The sequence below is a fragment of the Gobius niger genome (assembly GCF_951799975.1).
Source record: "Gobius niger genome assembly, chromosome: 12".
Classification (NCBI taxonomy): Eukaryota; Metazoa; Chordata; class Actinopteri; order Gobiiformes; family Gobiidae; genus Gobius; species Gobius niger.
The window spans coordinates 32,699,023-32,724,177 of NC_136863.1; the positions used below are offsets into that span (position 1 = coordinate 32,699,023).

The 25,155-nt window shown below is 42.4% G+C and overlaps 1 protein-coding gene across 1 annotated transcript; it reads right to left on the reverse strand.

The window, feature by feature from the left end:
- Positions 1-391: 391 nt before the first annotated feature.
- spire2 (spire-type actin nucleation factor 2) lies at positions 392-22,746 on the reverse strand. Its single transcript, XM_079567419.1, has 15 exons — positions 22,367-22,746; positions 19,119-19,162; positions 17,574-17,924; positions 15,211-15,285; positions 13,873-14,037; positions 13,707-13,793; positions 12,067-12,181; positions 11,759-11,901; positions 9,729-9,900; positions 8,183-8,289; positions 6,258-6,395; positions 5,960-6,027; positions 3,365-3,392; positions 3,136-3,233; positions 392-617 (listed from the first exon to the last, which is right to left on the reverse strand). Exons 1-15 carry the CDS (start codon positions 22,719-22,721, stop codon positions 401-403), a joined length of 2,163 nt encoding a protein of 720 aa, XP_079423545.1. The 5' UTR covers positions 22,722-22,746; the 3' UTR covers positions 392-400.
- Between the last annotated feature and the right edge of the window lie 2,409 nt (positions 22,747-25,155).

The window sequence follows — 25,155 nt, forward strand, 5'->3', positions numbered from 1 at the left end:
AAGGGGAAGGTGTGGAGGGTTCTCAGGAGGAGATAGTGAAGGAGTCAAGGGGAAGGGTTTTGAGGCCATGTAGTGGTTCCCAACCTGGTGTTGCTGATTATTTACAAATTGATCAACTAAAATCATATTTGTTTGTAAAATATAAGTTAAAACTACCAAATTCATTCATTTTTTTTTATTGGCTTAATGAAATAAAAATGTATTTCCCTTTTCGCCTTCTGTTTAAATATTTAAAAGCGCCCCTGATATAAACACTCGCCTGCCCCCATGTTTCACGGTGCCCCTGGTTGGGAAACACTGCTCTCGGGTATGAAGTGGACGATTCGGAGCATAGATGTGGAGTTTTGTGGGGGGGGAGAGAAGATGAAGTACTCGAGGAGGAGAGGTCAGTGGGGGGGGTCTATGGGGCGGCTGGTGGAGGCCCCCTGGCAGGAGCAGCAGCAGTTTTCAGGTCTCTCTTGGGCGTGTTGAGGATGTCCAGGCTCCGGCGGCTGGACGAGATGACGTCGGCGACAAACTTGGTGCAGTCGGAGCAGACGTCGCGCAGGCTGCACCCGTGGGCGTAGAGCTGAGGGAACTCCTCCTCCACGGCCCGGCGGCTCAGGCGATGCACACACCTGGGGGGACAGGGTCAGACATCAGCATCCACTTCATATACAAACTGGTGAACAGAAGTGCTGCTCAAGTACATGCCCTTGACTAACTTGAAGTAACTGCACTGCAAAAAGTAATTATCTAGACTAGTATAAACATCTCAATTTGAGCATAATAATCCCATTTTTTGTTGTTTTGACAGTATAAGAAGTTGTTGGGCATTTGTCCTGGATTATTTCACTTGTTCTGAGATGTTTCTGACTCGTTTCGATACATTTCGTCCTTATTTCAGGTCATTTTCTTTGCCAATGGGGTCAGAAAATTGGTCTTATCTCATTGGCAATTTTACTTTCTTATTTCAAGCGAGATTTACCCTAGAACTGGTCTGAAATGTCCTCAAACAAGCAAAGCAAACTTGGTCCGATCAGTAAAAGTGTCTAAATGAGTGAAAACCGCTCAAAACAAGAAACATTTCCTCAATTCAAGTCATTTAAGCCAAAGCTTGATATTGACTTTTTGCAGTGTGTACTTTGTAGTGTTTTCATAGAGTAATACTATAATAAATATACATAAAAAAAATCCTTCCACAGACAAAAGCTTCATGTTACAAGAGAAAGATGCTTGTGTATCACGTATATTGTTCTTCAGAATTTATTTTAGCCTTTTTTAATATGGTAATTTACATATTTTTTTTTATAATAATGCGGAAATCCTGTCATTTTCAGACTTTAATAAAACTCAAGTAGCATTTTCTTCAACAACTACAAACCCCACACAAGAAAGATGACGCGCTGAATGAACGCATTAGCTGCTTTTAGCGAGATCTGCTGACTGAGTCTTACATAATGACTGCTGTAAGCTCTATTTAACCACAGCGGCGCTGAGCAGCAAATTGGATTTGGTCGTTGAGGAGACTGCGCGAAGCACAGAGGCTCGAGGAGGTTAGCCATGTGAAACCAGCTCCAAGTGCGGAGTGTCAGTGCAGTGTGAAGGGCCCTCAGCAGCGGGCGGCAGATTCCAATCATTTTGTGTGTCAGCTCGGTGCTGGGAGGAAGGCTCTCCAGTGGGGCCTGCACAGACTAGTCAGTGCCAGGGGAGGCAGGTGCGTAATAAAACTCAATAAAACTCATTAGGTGCACACTCTGAGCTGGAGCGTCTTTTCTTTCGCTCTGACAGGCCCACGCTCTGACCTTTCACTCAATCACTGCTCATCCGTGGCGTCTGTTCGTAGCTTTCATTAGTGTTAACTTTATTTGAGCAGCAAAACAAGACAAGCAGACGAGAGAGGAGAGAGAGGGTTTTTGAGGAAGTCTTGTTTGTGGCAGCGCAGCCTTCACGGAAGACAATGGGCCAGATCTTGTGGTTCATAGCGCAGGCTGTAGAGCAGACGACTGCGCAGACGGGTGGTGCTCCCTGCAATCTTCAGTGTCATACCTGGCGCAAAAAGTGGGCAGGACAGGAGGGGGGACAGACTCGCATTGCGATGTTGTGGTGCCGCCCCCTCCCCATGCTTTCCCCAGACCTGCGGAAGGCGGTGGTTTGCAGGGAGGGGTTCTCTTGTACACGCGTAACATGCTGATGCAGCGCAATGTTTAATAAAGATTAAAGAAATAAAAGTGTCCCTCCGCTGCTGCAGATCCAGGCTGAGCGGGCGGGACAGAGAGGCAGCCTCGCGCTGGACACCGTTCGAATGCACAAAGTTACGAAATGTACAGGATTTAATTGATCAGAAACTGTCACATCAGTTGTGGAGGAGTTACAGAGTTATGCAGTAGTTGCAAGAAAACTGTAGCGTGTTGGAACATTTGTGCTACAGCTGCAGGATTCAGGAGCGGCTGAAAAAAAAAGTTGCAATGCGCGTCTTTCTTGTGGACTGAGCTGTGGCGACACCCGGAGCATCATCAGGAGGTAAAGACTGACACACGATGGAAATGTCTCCTTAAAACTCAGATCAGACCTGGTGTTGTGGCACTTGAGGCATGTGTGGTTTATTTATGGACAACTGTTGTTGTCTTGGTGTTAGGGGTGTGTTTTTGTGTTCGGCGTGTGCGCGTTGATCTACTGTATCAAAGTAAACCCGTGCGTAATACGCTCAAACAGACTTTTCAAGGCAATTTCACTTTTGTTTTCAATTTGACGTTGATTCTAAGTAAGACGAGGCAGCGCGATGTAAAGAGGAACATAATGTGACGGTTGCCATAGAAGAGCAGCGCGAGTGCTGCTTGTGATGAACCTCGCCTCAGTCGGCCTCTTTTTCTTAAAAAAACGCCCTCTCCCTTGTGGCGCAGCAAAACCTGCTCCACATGCAAGATCGCGCATGTATTATGTTGTGTTTAGAGTTGTGCACAGACTGCGCCAGTCACAAGATCTGACCCAATGAGTGCGGTAAGTGACAAGGTACGTTTATTTTCTGCTGTAAAACCAAGTGAGAATGAGACCTGGCTTTGGAGACTTGTGTCAGGAGCATTATATTAGACAGAGACAGGGATGAACTGCAGCTAAAACGACCCATGACACTGCGGGGCACGCGCACAGACTCACTTGAACACTTGGCTCCGGTGCGTGTGGCCCTTCGGAACCACATGGAATCCCACAGCGTACACCGGGATGTGAGCCAGCTTTTTGGAGGGGATCTTCATCTGCACGAGTCAGAGCACAGAATGAAAACCTCACTCATGTATTGGCTCTCGAGGAAATCATTTTCATCTGTGGTTATTCAGCGAGACTCAGGTTTATACATATTTACATGGAGACACAGAGCAGCTCTTACCTTGGCACTGCAGGAGCTGCACACAGACCTGCAGGAACACACAGGTCACATGTTACACTGAGACAAGTTTTGGATAAACCATCTGCTATGCATTACTTGACTACAATGTTAACTGAGCGTAAAGTAAGAGTATTTATTCTTTAACATAGTATTTGAAAGCATAAAACACTGATAAAACTACCCCAGGAAGCTGCAGACAACATGTTAGGTTGGTTGCGCTGGTTTTACATTGAGGTGGACTGGGAAAGAATTTAGAAATATTTAGAACAATCTGCGATAACCCAACATTATACATGAAGACTGAACATGTGGTGATGAAGGTCAGAGATGTCTGTGAAATTGCATTATTCAACGTTTTATGCGGGGGGAAAAACACACTTTTATTGGGGATTTTATTGAGTATTTTGGTGACCCAGCGGCTGTGTGGGCGGTTAGCATGACCGCTTTACACAGGATCATTTGCTTTTAGGGTTTCTGGTAGGTTTTCACTACTGACCTACAAAACAATTGATCCTGGAGAGTTGTAGTCGGCTTTTTGGTTTGCATAAAAAGTTACATAATGCACCTCTAGCTACAGGCAGAGGCAGGTACACGCACTTGAGGAACATTTTGAAGCACTTGAACTTCATGGCAGAGCTCTAGGCTGAAAATCATTTGAATGCACTTGAAATGTCATAATAAATGTACAAATATGGATTCTACTAAATATCACAACTCGTGGGTCTTTTCCATCATTCATTGTTTTGAAATAATCAGGAGATCAACACAAAAATCCAACCAAAGTGTATTGTGATAACAAGACTGCAAATCATTTATGTAACAGTTTGATTAATATTTGTATTTGGGTCATTGCTTGTTGTGGCATGTTGAAGGAGGGGCACGAAGCTGTTCGTCTTTGTGTCTGTGGAACGGTTATTTAAAACGTGATGCAGTCCTATATCTAGGGCTGTGCAATTAATCGAAATTCGATTACGATTTCGATTACAACAGTAAACGATTACAAAACTAGCATAATCGCAAAAAATCGATTATAATTTGTTTTTTTCAATTTTTTTTATTTTATTTTTTTTTATGTTTTTTTTTCTATTTTTAATTTTGGGATTTTTGTCACTTTTTTGCTGGATTTTTGTCATTTTTTTTTAAAGGATTTTTGTCACTTTTTTGCTGGATTTTTGTCATTTTTTGCTGGATTTTTGTCACTTTTTTTATGGATTTTTGTCTTTTTTTTATGGATTTTTGTCACTTTTTTGATGGATTTTTGTCACTTTTTTGATGGATTTTTGTCACTTTTTTTGATGGATTTTTGTCACTTTTTTGATGGATTTTTGTCTTTTTTTTATGGATTTTTGTCACTTTTTTTAAGGATTTTTGTCACTTTTTTGATGGATTTTTGTCACTTTTTTGATGGATTTTTGTCTTTTTTAGATGGATTTTTGTCACTTTTTTTGCTGGATTTTTGTCACTTTTTTGATGGATTTTTGTCTTTTTTTGATGGATTTTTGTCACTTTTTTGATGGATTTTTGTCACTTTTTTGATGGATTTTTGTCTTTTTTTAATGGATTTTTGTCTTTTTTTGATGGATTTTTGTCTTTTTTTTGATGGATTTTTGTCACTTTTTTGCTGGATTTTTGTCACTTTTTTGCTGGATTTTTGTCACTTTTTTGCTGGATTTTTGTCACTTTTTTGATGGATTTTTGTCACTTTTTTGATGGATTTTTGTCACTTTTTTGATGGATTTTTGTCACTTTTTTGATGGATTTTTGTCATTTTTTTGATGGATTTTTGTCACTTTTTTGATGGATTTTTGTCATTTTTTTGATGGATTGTGGCATTTTTTGATGGATTTTTGTCACTTTTTTTGCTGGATTGTTGTCTTTTTTTTATGGATTTTTGTCACTTTTTTTGATGGATTTTTGTCACTTTTTTGATGGATTTTTGTCACTTTTTTGATGGATTTTTGTCATTTTTTTGATGGATTTTTGGCATTTTTTTGATGGATTTTTGTCACTTTTTTGATGGATTTTTGTCACTTTTTTGATGGATTTTTGGCACTTTTTTGATGGATTTTTGTCACTTTTTTGATGGATTTTTGTCATTTTTTTGATGGATTGTGGCATTTTTTTGATGGATTTTTGTCACTTTTTTGCTGGATTGTTGTCTTTTTTTTTATGGATTTTTGTCACTTTTTTGATGGATTTTTGTCTTTTTTTGCTGGATTTTTGTCACTTTTTTGCTGGATTTTTTTATTATTTTTTAATGGATTTTTTTCACTTTTTTGCTGGATTTTTGTTACTTTTTTGCTGGATTGTTGTCTTTTTTCTGCTGGATTTTTGTCATTTTTTTGATGGATTTTTGTCACTTTTTTGATGGATTTTTGTCTTTTTTCTGCTGGATTTTTGTCTTTTTTTGATGGATTTTTGTCACTTTTTTGCTGGATTTTTGTCACTTTTTTGATGTTTTTTTTTTAAAGGCAACAAATAATCGTTTGAATAATCGCGATTTCAATTATGACAAAAACAATCGTGATTATTATTTTTTCAATAATCGAGCAGCCCTACCTATATCCACTAAAGTGTTGGAGTGGGGTGTAATACCTTCTGCAGAACAGGCAGGACGAGGGCCACGAGAGCAGAGGGAAGCGCACCCGGCAGCAGCAGCACACCTGCACCAGAGCCACGGGTCAGACAGAGACTGGAGTCCAAACACTGCTCTTTAATGTACGACCCACCAAACCAGACCTCAGAGTGTGCAGTCCCGTGCCTGAGTCAGCCCCGAGCCGTGAGCGTGTTCAGGAAGTAAAGGGGCTACTGACACTTGGTGAAAACTATGGCTAATATACAAACTCACACTGCCGGAAACACATTCCTTTAAAGAGAAAGAGAGGGGCCTTACTTTGCCCTTCTTCAGGTTGTTGTACAGCTCCTTGCTCTGAAGGTACTTCTCCATTTCCGCCTTCACCAGGACACGGCGCACGTTGATGACCTCGTCGACGGTCAGGGCCAGACTCTCCACAGGGTGACTGAACTCGTCCTGGACACACGACACGTTAGAGCTCTACACCTCACTGTACAGTCAAATATAGAAAAGTATGTATAACATGGTAATTAAGCTATACACTTAACCCTACGCTGCAAAAAGTAATTAACTAGATCAGTATAAACATCTCAATTCGAGCACAATAATCCACATTTTAGTTGTTTTGACTAGTTAAGAAGTTGTTGGGCATTTGTCCTAGATTATTTCACTTGTTCTGAGATGTTTCTGACTCGTTTCGATACATTTCGTCCTTATTTCAGGTCATTTTCTTTGCCAATGGGGTAAGAAAATTGGTCTTATCTCATTGGCAGTTTTACTTTCTTATTTCAAGCGAGATTTACCCTAGAACTGGTCTGAAATGTCCTCAAACAAGCAAAGGAAACTTGGTCCGATCAGGAAAAAGTGTCTAAATGAGTGAAAACCGCTCAAAACAAGAAACATTTCCTCAATTCAAGTCATTTAAGACAATGCTTGATATTCACTTTTTGCAGTGAACTTTATTTAACCCCTTACCACCCGCCCATTGTCGTCACTTTGTATTTCCCTTTTGTGTTTTTGTCACTTTTTTATTACTTTTTTGCTGCTCTTTTGTCACTTTTTTGCTGTTTTTTTTTTTGCTTGATTTTTGTCATTTTTTGCTTTTTTTTTTGTCTTTTTTTTTGCTTGATTTTTGTCTTTTTTTGTCATTTTTTTGCTTGATTTTTGTCTTTTTTTGGTCATTTTTCTGCTGGATTTTTGTCTTTTTTGTTGAGTTTTTGTCATTTTTAGCGTTTTTTTTGGTCGCGTTTACATCCTCACTTTCTTCTCGTTTTTTGCCTCTGTTTTGAAGAAGCTTTTAGATTTGGAGAATTTGGAGAAAACAAGCAAAGTAAACTTGGTCCGATCAGGAAAAAGTGTCTAAATGAGTGAAAACCGCTCAAAACAAGATACATTTCCTCAATTCAAGTCATTTAAGACAATGCTTGATATTTACTTTTTGCAGTGAACTTTATTTAACCCCTTACCACCTGCCCATTGTCGTCACTTTGTATTTCCCTTTTGTGTTTTTGTCACTTTTTTATTACTTTTTTGCTGCTCTTTTGTCACTTTTTTGCTGTTTTTTTTGCTTGATTTTTGTCATTTTTTCCCTTTTTTTCTGCTGGATTTTTGTCATTTTTTGCTGTTTTTTTGTCATTTTTCTGCTGGATTTTTGTCTTTTTTTGCTGGTTTTTTGTCATTTTTCTGCTGGATTTTTGTCTTTTTTGTTGAGTTTTTGTCATTTTTAGCGTTTTTTTTTGGTCGCGTTTACATCCTCATTTTCTTCTCGTTTTTTGCCTCTGTTTTGAAGAAGCTTTTAGATTTGGAGAATTTGGAGAAAACAAGCAAAGTAAACTTGGTCCGATCAGGAAAAAGTGTCTAAATGAGTGAAAACCGCTCAAAACAAGAAACATTTCCTCAATTCAAGTCATTTAAGCCAATGCTTGATATTCACTTTTTGTAGTGCAACCTTCACTCAGTACAAATATTCAAACTTCCAGGAAACATGGCTAGTCATTTCTTTGTAATAATAAAATGCCTCTTGAGTAAGTTATTACCATGTTATAGCTGCCCTTTTAAAAGGACATGTGAGAACAAAAACCTCTTGATTCATTCAATTAACAATATTATTTTGAAGTTAAGTCCAAACCTTCTCAAATTCAAGATAAATTCTCCTAATTCAAGCAATTTTTTATCTAGTTTGTCTAATTTAAGATGCCGATTTTCCTCCACCAAAGCATCACGCCCAAAGGAATCGTCCTCACCATCCAGAGGTGAACATCTGCAGCGGCGGCGGCGTCTGCACCCTCCTGCAGTGCGCTCAGGGGCTGAGGGGGAGGAGGGGCGGCCCAGGTCTGTCCGGGGAACGAGGCTGAGCAAGAACACAAGGTTAATACAAATGTGCAACAATATACGTTTGGAACGGGATAAAAATACTTTCAAGAGACGGCAACAACAAGAAGAAAATACTCTTAAAGATGAAGCTTCAACATGTACTTATTCTGAGAGTAACAAAAGACAGCGTTCAACTCCGTCACAAATGCAGGGAAGATTTGGCATCGCCCTTTACCCTTGACCACACGGAAAAGCATTAAGCAGGTACACTTTTGTTAAAGGGGGGGTTTTATGCAAAATGGACTTTTTCAAGCTTTCCATCATGTTATTCTGTCATTCCCTCATTAAAAACATGCCTGAAGTGTTGCCTTGGCACATTCACGTATTTCTGAGTCATCTGTAAAAACTCTGATGGCGGCCATTTTAGGGATAGGTTTGCCTGAGTCCTCCTAGGAACGCCCCCACCTCCTGGAGACGCCTCCGAGCTTTCGTCACCAGCCGAGTAACCGACCACTGCTCCTCAGCAGAACCCCCTCCCCACTGATGCCACAGACAGCGTGTGGAGGGGGCGTGTCTAAAGGCTCAGAGGTTCTTAAAGAGACAGAGGCCTATTTCAAGACATTCACTACAGCCATTTTGAGAGAGACATTTTATACAAGGCAGTTATTCTAATTTACTGCATTTACAGACCAACAGAAGGTTTGTCATCATTGTAGTGTGATATAGACTGGTGCTGTGTGACTGAAAAAAGCAGAACACCCCCTCTTTAAGTAATGCTAGATTTAAGAAAATGTTAGTTTTACTAGTGTGGTAAATTCTGTATTCCTGTCGTGACAGTGTGATCTGTGATTGGATCGATCCCCTATGTTTGGCTGTTGACAGATTTCCAGGTGGTCCCAGATGGTCCAGGTAACTGTGAGAGTGCCTGGTCCTGTGGTGCTGCGGGTCGAGCAACAGCGCAGGAAACCTATTTCATGTTCATCGCCGAATCAACGTTTTTCAAGATCGTTAAATGCATTTCAACAACTCCTCAGATTCAACAACAATTTTATTCTGAAAAAAAATAAGCCAGCTTTGTTTCACTACACAAAATACCTGGTGATGCGTTTAGCAAATACAACACAAGCAAAAGTTATTTAGCCAAAGTGCAAGTTCTGCCTTCGCGAGCTGCCCCAGACCCACTACCCGCCTCATCATTCACTGTGGACTCATCATTCACTGTGGATAGAAGAAACCCCCCAAACTGCCTCATCCCACGGCGCTCTTGTCCAATAACTGCCAATCCTTTCTTGTCCCAGACGGTGAGGACCCGCGCCACCGTCCTGCTAATGACGGATGGAGGTTTGGCTCGAATCAAAGACAAACATTTCGAGTAAACAACGCCCCCGTGCGCATTTCCTCCCCTCACTTTAGCAAACAGGTGTCAAAGACCTTTCCTGTATCTGATCAGTGTGTGTGGACGCGACCTTCACTCACCCCTGTGCTGTGGCGGGGGCCTCTGGGCGGGCAGCGTCCGGACCCGCAGTGGGACGCCGCTCTCCGCTCGGAGCAGAGCCACGTCCTGCTCGGAGAAGGAGCGGTCCCGTTTGAGGGGGACGGGGGAGCTCTCGGTCCTGTGCAGCTCCGATCCGTCCGCGCAGTCCTCGTCCTGCAAGACAAACACGCTGCTGACACGACTAATCGATTAATCGACGACTAATCGATTACTGAAAGAGTCGACAACTGTTTTAGTAATCGATTAATCGTTTTCTGGCTAAAATGGAGCAAAAATTACAAAAAAAATGTAGTATTTTTGATGAAAACCCACTTTGATTTTATATTTAGGGTCTGTAGTGTTTTGTACAAAGTAAATATCATGAATAGAGCCTTAAAAAAAACATTTCCCTTTAGTTTACTCCATCAGCACTTCCTTAACCTCTTAACTCCCACCTGAACCGAGCACATTTTCTCCAGTTTGGCTTTACCCCAATCCAAAAGCTTCTGGAAAAAAGGTGTGAAAATAGCGACAGAACTGAGACAAAAACAATGATGAAGATGTGACAAAAAAGTGAGAAAACTTGACGAAAAAACGAAAAAAGTGACGAAAAAAGTGAGTGAAAAAATGACAAAAAAATGACAAAAAATTAGACAAAAAAATGACAAAAAAATCGACAAAAAAGTTACAAAATGAGTTGAAACCCCCCCCCCCAAAAAAAATATGGAAAAAAATGTGATGACGTGAGGAAAAAGATCCAGTTAGATGAGTTTTGTAGATCTTAGCTTTCAAATGAGGCGTTACACTGGCCTACAGGATTTGGGTAAAGCTGAACTGGAGAAAATGCTCTCGGTTCAGGCGGGAGTTAAGAGGTTAAACAGCGTGACTTAAGCTATAATGTGATAAAAAAATTGAAAAAATAAAATTTTCCCACACCATTCACAGCCAAGCAATTCGATAGATTAATCGATTACAAAATAATCGTTAGTTGCAGCCCTAAAACACACACGCTCGAGTTTCACCGCATGTGAAGGAGAACAAGCCAGTCCTCATTTGAAAGCCAAGAACCTCCAGAATTCAGACACAGAGCATTGACAAATGGAGCAGCACTAATTAGAACTTGTAGGCCGTAGTGGTGCTGAGACAAACAGAAAAACAGGATTCGTTTTTAGCTTTAGATGAGTCGTAATGAACTGCTCATTGATTTACGCTGAGGGCAGTTCCAGGTTTGATCTATTATGCAATAAAATGTAAATGGATAAAAGGGGGAGCTATATTGTAAAGCGTAATAATACCATTAGTAGTTTGGCATCTGCACAGTAAAGTGAAGATTACTGCGCAGATTTCAAACTACTCCTGGTATTATTACGCCTTACAATATAGTTCCCCCTTTTATCCGCTTAGAAAATCCACATTGTTTAATTGTGTGTAATTATACTTTGTAGTGGAACACTTCACGTAACCATATTTAAATAGGGAAAACGTGGAAGAGCTTGGTAGCTTCTATCTTGACCTGTTTTGGAGCTATAGAGGAGAGAGGGAGAGGCTAAATGCTAACGCCGTCTGCGCTGTGTTTACGTGACTGAAGATCAGACAGGTCCTAAAGAACTCGTCACAGCTCAGGTAAGAACATATCTCAGTGTGTAAAAACGGTGGCCTGTTCCTTTAAAACCTCAAATAAGTAGATTCAGCACGATATGTCCCCTTTAAAAGGTACAAAACATAGATACAGATGGCACAGAAGGGCACTCTTATTTATCACATACAAGTAAAGTCAAGTCTAAATCGGGTGCATGTGGATGTTTATTAGCATTAGCATCCTCCGTTTTTTATGTGTTTATGGGCTGTTGAACCACTTTGCTCCTCCCCATGTCTTTGTATCTTTATTTAGTAGAAAACTACATAATCATAATTCAGCGTTTGTTAAAGTAGTTTGTGAATAATTAGACAAAGTTTAGACTTTTCTCCTCGTTTTCCCCCTCAACTGTTTTCAAACATGACCATATACGGGCGACTCCAGAACTGCCCGTACCTCGGAGCTGTTCATCTCCTCCATCTCGGCCAGGGTGGGGGCCTTGAGCAGCACCCGGGGTCGGGACACGGACAGGTCCATGCAGGAGGAGGACTTGGGCTGGCAGGGGCAGGGCTGTGCCAGGCAGGGCAGGGAGCCGAACGCTGCACACACAGACGCAAACAACTGACCACCGGAGAAAACAGAGGAAACTTTAAACGATAATCATTCAAGGAAACAACTACAGCAATATGAAAGTGACTCTCATGGCTTCGATTGGGAGAGGAGGACATTGGGAGGAGGAGGGCACTGAGACGACTGATACTCACGCCTGGCAGAGGGAAGGACGGGGCGCAGCTTCCTCTCCTGCTTGATCAGAGCCAGGACCTGCTCGTGGAGGGTGGGCTGCTCCAGGGGCGGGGGGGGCAGGGCGCGCTCGGACACCTGAGGGCAGCGGAGCACAGCGGTCAGTCCCATCGCCCCGACAATTTCATTGACTGATTGTTTTGTGTAGCTCGAAATAAAATATTCAATCAGACACAAAAGCGAGAAAGACAATAATAATAATTACAAAAAAAAACAGCATTCTAGCTGGAAAAGGAGTGGGAAGAAGACAAACTTATTAACTCCCACCCCCTATTCACTTCAATCATAATGCGGCTGCAATAATAACATATGTTACATATTTACATCAAATGCAACAACGCATTACATTAAATTAACAATCACAGTATGTTACACTTTATAACAAGTGTATCATTTTTATTTTCCTTATGCCTTATTTATTACCATGTTAGTATTACTGTTATTCATCATCATCATCATCATCACAACCCATGTAGCATTACTTGTGTCAATGTGCATGAATAATACATAACACACTCTGCATTTATTTATGAAAGGTATTGTATTGACTGATTGGTGCTCATGATAACTATAATAATCTTAATGATGTGCACTTAAAAGGAAATTGAGGTTCTGTTGTCGTTCTTTTTTGGTTTCTCTTATGTTTTGTGCTGGACCTGCTGCCAGAGGGGGGGCAGCCCCCAAGCAACCGGACCATCATGTGTTAAGTGTCCTGTGCTGTGCATTAAAAGAGACAAGATTTAGACGATGCTCTCCTCGAGCAGCCGGCCCCGCCCCCTGCCCTGTACTACGAGTTATGTTGAATGCGGAAACACACGGTTATGTACATGTTATCACTTCTGAGAATTGACTTCCTTTTTTATTACCATCAGCACCAATACCAACACCACTGATTGAATCGATTTTGTTTGATTCCAGAATAAGATATAGGTGAATTTCTGATACTGCATCCAAGTCAACACCATCTATATTTATTGGGTCTAGTTTTCCAATGGCCCGACATCGCCCGCAAAACTGCCCCATCCCTGCCCAACCGCTCCGCTCTGTGCTCCTTCCGCCCCCTTTCCAAGTCTCATGACTCCGCTACAGGCTTTAGAAACGACGCTGAACCGGTATCCGAAGCTTAATGAACGAAATAAACTGAGCGCCTGTTCTCCTCAAGGCCTCGTTCCTCTACCATCCACTGACCGCAGCAGAGCCACAGTCCTAGACCAGAGGAATTGGGCGGCCATTGCAGTGAAACAAATCCCCCGGGTGAATTTAACAGAGGTTGGTTTAAACCACGCCCGCGCCTTTATTTAGGCTCGGAAACCATAACGCCGGCTCTGCCTCACGACAAAACGCCGTGACAGGTTTGAGTCCTGTTTTAAAAAGTGCTGAAATGTGGTTTTGAACCGGTAGGAGGTGCAATCCGCTCGCAGTGTTCGATCATGATGATGAATGGCGAACCAGAGCAGAGCAACAGAGCAACAGAAATCCCTTTGTCACGAAAACCAATCCTACCCCCCCGCCCCCATCTGCTCTGGGAATCCACCCTGCTTATTTGTGCCGGTAGGAGGGCTGCATCGAAGAGGACCTGACAGCGTTTTAGCCGGTGACTCACTGGTTTGAGCGGGGGCCTGGACCTGATGAAGTCCAGGATGAGCTCGTGCGCGTTCCTCTTGACCCGCGTGGGAATGGCCCCGTCCACCTGCACACATGTCAGCCTTTACGACGCGTGTGAAAGAGCGTGTGTGTGTGTGTGTGTGTGTGTGTGTGTGTGAGGTCACCATGACTTTGCGCAGCTGGAACTTGCGCGTGCGGATGTCCTGGAGGAGCATCTCGAAGGGCGTCAGGCTGAACTCGGAGGGCAGCGGGTGGAAGGGCGTCTCCTGGACCTGCTTCAGCTTCACGCCCTGCCTCAGGTCCTTCATCAGCTGCACCCACAGACGAGCCTAAAGCGCACACAACACCTCAGCTTTTCTACAATTCCAATCAGCCTGGGTTCTTTTTTCTGTGTGCATGGTGTTTAGTAGGGCTGAAACAACTAATCGATTAATCGACACTAAAATAGTTGTCAACTATTCCAGTAATCGATTAATCGTTTTCTAGTAAACACAGGCTAACATTGAGCAAAAAAGACATGACAATTATGTATTTTGGATGAAAACCTACTTTGTTTTTTTAGGGCTGCAACTAACGATTATTTTGTAATCGATTAATCTATCGATTATTTTTACGATTAATCGATTAATCGCTTGGCTGTGAATGGTGTAGGAAAATTGTATTTTTTCATTTTTTTTAATCACATTTTAGCTTAAGTGGCACTGTTTGAGGATGTGTTGATGGAGTAAACTAAAGGGAAATGTTTTTTGAAGTTTTGAAACACTACAGACCCTAAATATAAAATCAATGTAGGTTTTCATCAAAAATACTACATTTTTTTAGTCTGTGTGAACCAGAAAACGATTAATCGATTACTAAAATAGTTGTCGACTATTTCAATAATCGATTAGTCGTCGATTAATCGATTAGTCGTTTCAGCCCTATGTTTTTTAAAGTGAGGATCTGCAGTGTTTTGTACATCGTAAATTTCATAAATATCTGTCTTTGTCTCGTCCAATCAGAAGCAGAATTAGCACAAAGAGCCTCCGACAAACGTTTACTTTAAGTTTACTCAGTGCTTAATTTGTAAATGAGTATTTTCAGGAACACTTTTGGTCTGATGTGATGGATTGGGGGGAACAGGCCAAAACATTTGCCAGAACACTCTCATTAGACACCATTATATCAGATACATTTTTTGCCGGATCCTCCTACATATTTCCCGGATCCTTTACCCTGAAAAAAATTGAATTGAGGGGAATGCGTTCCCTCAAACGGGGGATCAAATTAAGCACTGAGTTTACTCCATCAACACGTCCTCAAGCGGCGCCACTTTAGCTTTATGTGATAAAAAAATTGGAAAAAATACAATTTCCGTGCACCTTTCACAGCCAAGCGATTAATCGATTAATCGCAAAAATGACCGGTCGATTAATCGATTACCAAAATGATCGTTAGTTGCAGCCCTAGTGTTTAGCGTATGTATTTCTCCAGTGGCGGGGTCCGGTCCGCCCCTCGCTCACCCAATCGTGGTGCTTGAGGGCGTCCAGCTCCGCGGTGTCCTCCTCGCTCTCCTCCGTGCTCATCTTCTTCAGTGTCTACGACAGACCGCAGTGGTCATCAGCGCAGCCATTATGAGACAAAGGAGAGCACTTGTTGGAATCATAGGACAAAGGCTCACGGTCAGCTTTGAACACGGACTGTATCACTCAGGGGGATTTATCGGTGCGAGTCACGGCCGCTGCACCACAAAAAGTCTGAAGTTTGAGGGCATTTCAGACCAGTTCTAGGGTAAATCTCGCTTGAAATAATAAAGTAAAATCGCCAATGAGATAAAACCAATTTTCTTTCCCCATTGGCAAAGAAAATGACCTGAAATAAGGACGAAATGTATCGAAACGAGTCAGAAACATCTCAGAACGAGTGAAATAATCCAGGACAAATGCCCAACAACTTCTTAACTAGTCAAAACAACTCAAATGTGGATTATTGTGCTCAAATTGAGATGTTTATACTGATCTAGTTGAATACTTTTTGCAGTGTGGTTGCGTTGCTGCAGCACCTCCATATGTGGGCGGCAAAACAAGCTAGTTTTCCATTAGTTAGCGTCGCACTTTCCACACGTTTTAAGCAACTGTAAAGCCTGGTTTCACTTTTTTGTTTTACTTTCTACAGCTATACAAGCTCCGGTGAGTTGGGTTACTTACAATTAAAGAAACCAAGCTGGTTTTCGTAAGAAACGTTGTAGAAATCTCGTACACTAATGAGGGCTGATTGACAGGCCTTTGGCTACGACCAAACTATGTGCCCAGCAAGGGCGGAGTCTACAGTGAAGATCCCGCCCTTATGCCCTTTTGAGGAACATGCTCCGTCACCCGACATGATTTCAACCTCGAACGTAGTTATTATGGCAAACGTGGAGGAGTGAGGAGCTAGATTAATATTATGTCTATGGTCACAGTAAGTCATGTAATGTCAGTTAATTTTACTGTTGACAATTTCAAGTCGTTGTTGAAAACGCGTCTCTTTGCACTGGCTTTTAATCCAAGCTGAGATGGACATTTGATTATGCTGCAGTTTTTATTTTGTGTACATTGTTGAAGCAATACAGTGGGGAAAAAAAAGTATTTGGCCAAAATCCAATACAATGTCTATGTGAAACTGACCAAATACTTTTTTTCCTCACTGTATGTTGTTGTGTCTGTATTTTTGCACTGAATATGGAACGCACTTTGGGGAAGTACTCTGTTTTTAAATGTGCTATATAAATAAACCTTGACCTTAATGTATAGTGTATACCAGGGGTAGGCAACGTCAGGCCCCGGGGCCAAATTCGGCCCTCCAGCATAAAACCTTTGGCCCCCAACGGAATTTTTAAGAAACATTTCATATTCATAAATCAGAGACCAAACATGTGAAAAGGACAATGTGGAAAATACTGTCAATATTTTCACATTTCCCAGAAAAACACCCCATTAGGTTGTGTATTTTGACTTATATATGTATATAAACTTATATTTGTAGAGAAAAGGTGCTTTCCTTTGAGCTACAATTGTGAGTTTCGGCCCTTTGTGTTTTGGCAAGGAAGAAAATGGGCCCTGCTTCCCCCGGTGTATACATTACACTATACATTTCCAGGGAGCCCCCGAATCCCCCTCTCCCCTCGGCCACTTCTTGTTTAAGAAGTTGCTGTCTGACAAAAGAATAAAGCAAACACTACAGTAAATGCATTAAAACAAAAAATGCACTGTGCTGCATTCAAATTCACCTGCATATTCAACAAAAGTATATTTAGCTGTAAATTACTTGTAATAAGGTCATACATTTGCACTTCCAATGAGAACTTGATAGGTAATGATGTTTTTCACTTGAGGATCCACAAAGCGCTCTCCTTTTCTCTTTCAACATTTGATTTAATACCAGTTTTAATCCAATTTGATGGAGACACTGCAGGCAAAACTAATTTTTTTCAGTTTTCAGGTTTTGGGCCAAATTGGTCTCTGAACATTCAAGCTTTCACCTGGAAACAGAAAATACCTAATCTTCACAATAACATGTTTAAATATTGCGCTGATTCAATGTCATTGTGGCGACACTATGTCCACGTCAGTCGGACCTAAAGACTTCACATTTTCCAGCCTTGGACTGAACAATATTTGGAAGATTTTTTCAGAGGGATTTTTTATTATCTAATCCCTTAAGCCCCATTTATTGAGTTTTGAATGCGAAAATTATTTTTTTTACAAATGTTTCCACTAAAAAACAGCTTATTTTAAAACTAAACAAGAAATCCTAAATCCCCTCTGAAAAAGTCTTGGTAACTTATTTGGTAACTTTAATGCCTCGCCGCGGAAACCCTGCATGACCTCCAGGTGTGAGCGCTGACCTCTTTGGCGTCACGGATCTTCATGAGGAAGGTCTGCAGCTCCAGAGTCTCCAGGAAGAGCGCGCGGCACACGGCCTGGTAGTGATCCGAGGCCCGGCCGGGGTCAGCCAGGCGACACAAACACAAGCCCATCACCTGGGCCAGGGAGCCCGCCTCCTCCTGCTCCTCTTCCTCTGGCCCGCCGTAGCCTTCGTCGGACGCCCCGCTGCCGCCGCTGCCGTCCACCTCGCTCACCGGCCCCGCCATGCGCTCGATGAGCTGCTCCAGCTGCGGGCTCAGCTCCCGCTCCTCGCTGGCATCCAGACCCCAGTCCAGAGCTCGGTAGATGGCCACGCCCAGAGACCGCACCACCTGCAGCACAACGCCACCGCTTCACACTCTGTTCAGGATCTTAATAAATGAAACACAAACAGGGGCGGACTGGGACTGAAACACAGCCCTGGACTCTGAGCAGCCGGGCCCAAATTAGCGTAATTGTGACACTTCCACAAATACATATTTTAACCTCTTACCCGCCGCCTAAACCAAATGCATTCTGTCCTCTTTTGGCTGTGAAACACCTCATTTGAAAGCTAAGACCCACAAAAGTGACCCTTTTCCCTGCGTTGTTGCTGTGTTGTGTCACCTTTTGTATGTTTTCTTTTTTTTTTTTTTTTTTGTTGAATTTTGGTAATTTTTTTGTTGAATTTTTGTTGAATTTTTGTTGAATTTTTGTTGAATTTTTGTTGAATTTTTGTCACATTCTTGTCACATTTTTGTCACATTTTTGTCACATTTGTCACATTTTTGTTGAATTTTTGTCACATTTTTGTTGAATTTTTGTCACATTTTTGTCGAATTTTTGTCACATTTTTGTTGATTTTTTGTTGCATTTTTGTTGAATTTTTGTCACATTTTTGTAAATTTTTTGTCACATTTTTGGTGCTTTTTTCCCAAGAAGCTTTTTGATTAGGGTAAAGCCAAACTGGAAAAAATAGGATCCGTTCAGGTGGGAGTTAAGAGGTTATGCCTCTTACCCCCCGCCTTAACACTAATGAGTGCATTTTCCCCAGTTCGGCTTTTTATTATTATTATTTTTTTGATTGGTATCAAAAACCAATAGATATGGATTTGGATATTAGATTTGGGTAAAGCTCGGTTGAGGCGGGACTGGTGGCCCTTCTGTGCTCTTCCAGAACGGACACATGGCCAGTCCGCCCCTGAACACAAACCATGTCCAGTTCCTTACCCAGTCATGCCTCCCCAAAGAAAACCAAAGCTTCAAAAAGTCGATAAAAACAAAGAGATGAACAAACAAAAAAACAATCCAATAAGCGGATGGATAAATCTCCCAGCAGGGCATCCTCTGTTCACATATAAAAGCAAACAGAGCGCGAGTCATTCCCACATGGTTTAGTGCTACAAAAGACTGACTAGTGAGGTTGCTCTAACGCAGCTGGTGAAAAGTCGGAGCAGATAAGATTAGATAGGACTGGACAGAGCGGTGAAGTGCCAAAGTGCAGTCTGAAAACATGGCTCACGGAGAGACGAGGAGAGTGCGCTCACCTGCCGCTCAGCCGCCGCGGAGCCGCCAGGAGCGTCATGGTCGGCTGCAGACAGAACAGAGTGCGGTCAGCGACGTCAAACCATCTCTGACTCCAAGCACATTTCAGTGGGGGGCGGTACATAGCGAGTGCAGGCTGGAAAATGACATATGTGCCTCTTTCACTGCAAAAAGTAATTAACTAGATCAGTATAAACATCTCAATTTGAGCATAATAATCCAAATTTTAGTTGTTTTGACTATTTAAGAAGTTGTTGGGCATTTGTCCTGGATTATTTCACTTGTTCTGAGATGTTTCTGACTCGTTTCGATACATTTCGTCCTTATTTCAGGTTTTGCTGCTCTTTTGTCACTTTTTTGCTGTTTTTTTTGTCATTTTTCTGCTGGATTTTTGTCCTTTTTTGCTGTTTTTTTTGGTCTTTTTTTCTGCTTGATTTTTGTCTTTTTTTTGCTGTTTTTTTGTCTGTTTTTCTGCTTGATTTTTGTCTTTTTTTTGTCTTTTTTTTGCTGTTTTTTTGTCTTTTTTTCTGCTTGATTTTTGTCTTTTTTTTGTCTTTTTTTTGCTGTTTTTTTGTCTTTTTTTCTGCCGGATTTTTGTCTTTTCTGTTGAGTTTTTGTCATTTTTAGCGGGGGTTTTTTGTCGCGTTTACATCTTCATTTTCTTCTCGTTTTTTGCCTCTGTTTTGAAGAAAATTTTAGATTTGGAGAATTTGGAGAAAACAAGCAAAGTAAACTCGGTCCGATCAGGAAAAGTGTCTAAATGAGTGAAAACCGCTCAAAACAAGATACATTTCCTCAATTCAAGTCATTTAAGCCAATGCTTGATATTCACTTTTTGCAGTGTTGTGGGCATGTGGCACCTCAGTCACCATCTGAAATGACTTGTATTAGAATAGAAGGGCCCCAAATGAGAGATTATTAAATAGAGATGGTCAAGACAGGGCTGTGGCGACTTCAAATTGCGTTTAAAATCCACCGCTTTGGTTGGAGTTACCTTGCATGGCTTTTACATGACGACTGAACCACCCGCACTGCCAAAAGTAAATATCAAGCATTGGCTTAAATGACTTGAATTGAGGAAATGTTTCTTGTTTTGAGCGGTTTTCACTCATTTAGACACTTTTCCTGATCGGACCGAGTTTACTTTGCTTGTTTGAGGACATTTCAGACCAGTTCTAAGGTAAATCTCGCTTGAAATAAGAAAGTAAAATTGCCAATGAGACAAGACCAATTTTCTTTCCCCATTGGCAAAGAAAATGTCCTGAAATAAGGACGAAATGTATCGAAACGAGTCAGAAACATCTCAGAACAAGTGAAATAATCTAGGACAAATGCCCAAGAACTTCTTAACCAGTCAAAACAACTAAAATTTGGATTATTGTGCTCAAATTGAGATGTTTATACTGTATACGGTACCCATTTTATTCTGAAAAGCACTATAGGGGAAGATGAAGCTTCGTGAGAGGCAGGTCACATTTTGCAGCAGTAACTGGGCTCGCCTGGTGCAGTCAGGATAAAGTCTGGGCTCAGATGTCACTGATGACTCTCAGGGGGGGATGAACTCCCCCTCCATCAGCTCAGGAACAAAACCACCTCCATCATCCCAGGAACAAAACCACCTCCATCAGCTCAGGAACAAAACCACCTCCATCAGCTCAGGAACAAAACCACCTCCATCATCCCAGGAACAAAACCACCTCCATCAGCTCAGGAACAAAACCACCTCCATCAGCTCAGGAACAAAACCACCTCCATCATCTCAGGAACAAACCACCTCCATCATCTCAGGAACAAAACCACCTCCATCATCCCAGGAACAAAACCACCTCCATCAGCTCAGGAACAAAACCACCTCAATCATCCCAGGAACAAAACCACCTCCATCATCCCAGGAACAAAACCACCTCAATCATCCCAGGAACAAAACCACCTCAATCATCCCAGGAACAAAACCACCTCCATCATCCCAGGAGCAAAACCACCTCCATCATCCCAGGAACAAAACCACCTCCATCATCCCAGGAACAAAACCACCTCCATCATCCCAGGAACAAAACCACCTCCATCAGCCCAGGAACAAAACCACCTCCATCATCCCAGGAACAAACCACCTCCATCATCCCAGGAACAAAACCACCTCCATCATCCCAGGAGCAAAACCACCTCCATCATCCCAGGAACAAAACCACCTCCATCATCCCAGGAACAAAACCACCTCCATCATCCCAGGAACAAAACCACCTCCATCAGCCCAGGAACAAAACCACCTCCACACAGTTTGGATCTGTTGCTTAAAGGTCCTGTAAGCTGTTCATACTGAATAATTGGGGTCAGTCTTCATGTGGTTTCATGTCTGTACTGAACTAAACCCCAAAGGTCAGCAGGAGACTCGCTCGCTCGCTCGCTCTCTCTCATGGGATCAGGAGCCGGCGGAGCCACAGACCAGTCGGACCGGTTCATATAAAAGGCCTGTAACTGATCCACGGAACAGAACCTTATCCAGGACCTGAGGGGACACTCGAGCATAACCCTCCACAAAGAACAACAACTCAGGCGCTGTTTAGAGCGCAGACAAACTCTGCTGCGCCAAACTAAGTGCACTCACTTCAGGAATCAGTGTTCACTCAATGCTCCAGTCTCCATTCCAGACGACAGGAAGTGACACGTAATTCAAGGACAAGGTCTATTTACTAATCCTGCCCTGCACGGTCGCTCTGCCAGGTCCTTTATAGCTCACACACACGTTTAACCACAGCTTTTATCTGACGGACATTGATAAAAGGGCCGTCAGAAGAAGTGGAGGACTTTGTGCCACCTGTGTGTACAGGAGCTCAGACTGTGAAACAAGCCTGTCCCCTGTGAACAGTCCCACTGAAGTAAACAGGAGCCCAAAGGCCTGTGGTCACTGAAGGCTGGACCACAAAGAGTGACCCTTGTTCTGATGCAGCAGTGTTTACGCTGCAGTCTCTCATGTCGGGCACAAAGACAGATCTGTGGGTGTTCAATGGGTCTGATAGACGTAAACATCAGAGGCTTTTATTCCAGGTTCCATCTGCAGAGGACATGTTCTCCTCTGAGCCCTGGCCTCTCCTCCTGACACTCTGCTGGGCCAGTATCAGCACTTTGTCCTGCTGAAGTTGTTGGGCTCCTTAAGTTCTGTGACTCACTCCTCACTCTCCTCCGCTCACCTACACTGATCATCCCCTAAACTGGTGAAGTTGGTGAACTCGGTTCCTCAGGGAGAGCCTACCGCTGAGCTGATGCGGCCGGAGCGTCACGCCGCCGTCCCGGTGCAGCAGGATGGAGGACAGTTGGATGACGGGGCCGGGCGGGCGGGGCGGCCGGAGCCCGCTGCAGCACTGGAAACACACGGCCCATGCCTGCTCCTCGTTGATGGGCTGCTCATAGGACTTCAGCACCTCCTCCAGCGACAGCTCCCGGAGCTCGCTGCGCTCCGCGGGGGCGCGGGGCTTCTCTCCGTCCGCGCCTGTGCTGCTGGATCGAGCCATGGCTCTGGGCCCATGTCTCACTCCATCAGCACCAGTGCGCGGGGCTGCCGAGTCCCGCTGGCGCCGCGCACTGCCGCAGCTGCCGCGAGTTACCATCAGCGCCTCCGCCTCGTGCGCACACTTCCGGGGCCTTTCAAAACAAAACTGATCCTGAAATATCACAGCCTAAAAGAGTCAAAAACACAAATACCAGAGGAGTTTCACAACCGACGCAGCGCCACAGTCACCTCCATCACAGGTCGCTCCTGCGCGTCCCTGTGGTGCGTCTGCGCCCCCGTCACAGCGGGACAGCGCACACCTGGATCTGGGCCGGAGGCTGAGTCAGGAACGCTGACGGGAACTTGACCAAACGCAGTTGGTCACGTGAGCCTCGGTCTGTTGCAGAATCCACCTGTGCGCTGGAACATGGACGTTCATGACGCGTCTCTTAAACACATGAACACATGAGGCCGATGCAGTGTTTGTTTGTTTGTTTGTTTGTTTGTTTGTTTGTTTGTTTTTAACTTCGGGGCATTTCATGATTTCTAATTGTAACCCCCAAAAAGTGTTTGTCAAACCAACATCTAGATATGAAGTTCTATGTTCTATCAAGTTAATAAGAAACTGAAATGGCTGTCACTGTCAGAGACTGAAGGGGACAGACTGAAGCACATTAAAGCAAAACAAACACTATCATCACCACATCATGTCCGCAGGTGTCCGCCAGGGGGGGCTGTCGTCTCAATTACTGTTTGTAACCGTCCTCCTCTTGTCTGACCTGCAGAAGATGACCTCAGCCTGACACAGAGGCCTGGACACTGTGGAGTCAGTCAGTCAGTGTTTGTTTGTGTGTTTGTGTGTTTGTTTGTGACAATAGCACATTTTACATTGTGCTGTTGAGCATTTCAGAGCCTTTAAATCAGCTTTATTTCTGTGTCACTAAAGGCTGTACTACATTTTCTAAACTGGGGGAAATCTAAGCTTCTGTGAGCCGGGGTATTTCAGGCTTAATATTTATGCACAAAACTTAATAAGGGCTTTTTCTTTCTCACTTCCCAGGATGTTCCCAGTCAAGTCCTGTAGTGCTAGTGTGGTCTGGTCTGTCCACACACTTGTAGTCGGCTCCTTGTGCTCACACATTCTTCTCTATTTGAAGAGGGCGAGACATTGAACAGGGATTTTCTTTTTTTTATGGATGTGGATTTGAAACTTTCGCTGTAGATTAAAGACATAAATATGAGGGGAAAATGCACTGCACATTTTTTGGTCATTTTATGTTTTCCTTTTATGCCCAAAACTCGGCGATGAAAGCTGAATAATGGACGGTGCCTGGTTTAAGTTTACGGTTTCATTTTGTTGACATATTTGTTACAAAGACTTTTTCCAGAGGGGGTTTTGGAAATCTTGTTTTAGTTTTAAAATATGCTGTTTTTTGGTGGGGAACGTCTGTAAAACATGGAAATGTGGCCTAGTTTTTAACAATAAACAATAAACAGAAAAAACAGAAACAAAGGAGAAAACAGCGGCAAAACAGATAAATCAATGTGTAAAATAAAAATAGATAAATAAATAAATAAAATAATAATAAGATAATAAAAGTCTTGTGTCAGCAGTGTGAGTTTTGCGACCTCCTGTATAAGCAGATATTACACACAAATACGTTTCTACACATATATTATTATATAATAATAATAATAATAACAAAATAATAAAAAATGAAGCTTGTATTAGTAAACTCAGCTATACAATAATGCAGGGGTTCTCAACCTGGGGGTCGCCAAAGCATATAGATAAAAATGTATATTTTAATATTATTATGATGGTGTTGCTATTATACTAGGGTGCCATTATTTGTTCTAAATTTGAATCATTTTATTTTAGTCGTTGTTTTGTCTTTGTTTTTTTTAGAATTATACAGGTTAACCCGTTAACTCCCGCCTGAACCGAGCACATTTTCTCATTCAGTTTGGCTTTACCCCAATCCAAAAGCTTCAGGAAAAAAAGCTGTCAAAATAGTAAGAAAACTTGTGAAACTTACGAAAACAATGATGGAAATGTGACAAAAAAGCGAGAAAACATTGGCAAAAAGAAAAAATGACAAAATGTGACAAAAAAATGACAAAAATGTGACAAAAATGTGACAAAGAAATGACAAAAATGTGACAAAAATGTGACAAAAAAATGACAAAAATGTGACAAAAAAATGACAAAAATGTGACAAAAATGTGACAAAAAAATGACAAAAATGTGACAAAAAAATGACAAAAATGTGACAAAAATGTGACAAAAAAAAATGACAAAAATGAGTTGAATACCCAACAAAAAAATGATGGAAAAAAACCTGATGACGTGAGGTAAAATATCCTCTCGGTTCTTCGAGTTAAGGGGTTAATGTCCCTGTTTTTCCCATGGTCTGACCCAGGCGGGGGTCACGGTCCTAATGAACTGTTATAACGGGGGTCGCGGCTCCAAAAGGTTGAGAACCACTATAATAATGAATAAAGGCAAGGTGGGGTTGTTGGTGCTCTCTCGGTGTGGCCACGTGGTCCTC

What these genes read in the sequence shown, in the direction of transcription:
- spire2 (XM_079567419.1), bottom strand. Translation starts at nt 22,721, where the DNA reads ATGGTAACTCGCGGCAGCTGCGGCAGTGCGCGGCGCCAGCGGGACTCG. An exon ending in AGGAGATGAACAGCTCCGAG is followed by an intron (nt 9,901 to 11,758) that starts GTACGGGCAGTT and finishes TTTGTCTTGCAG; the next exon opens with GACGAGGACTGCGCGGACGG. An exon ending in ACAACCTGAAGAAGGGCAAA is followed by an intron (nt 6,028 to 6,257) that starts GTAAGGCCCCTC and finishes GCTCTGGTGCAG; the next exon opens with GTGTGCTGCTGCTGCCGGGT.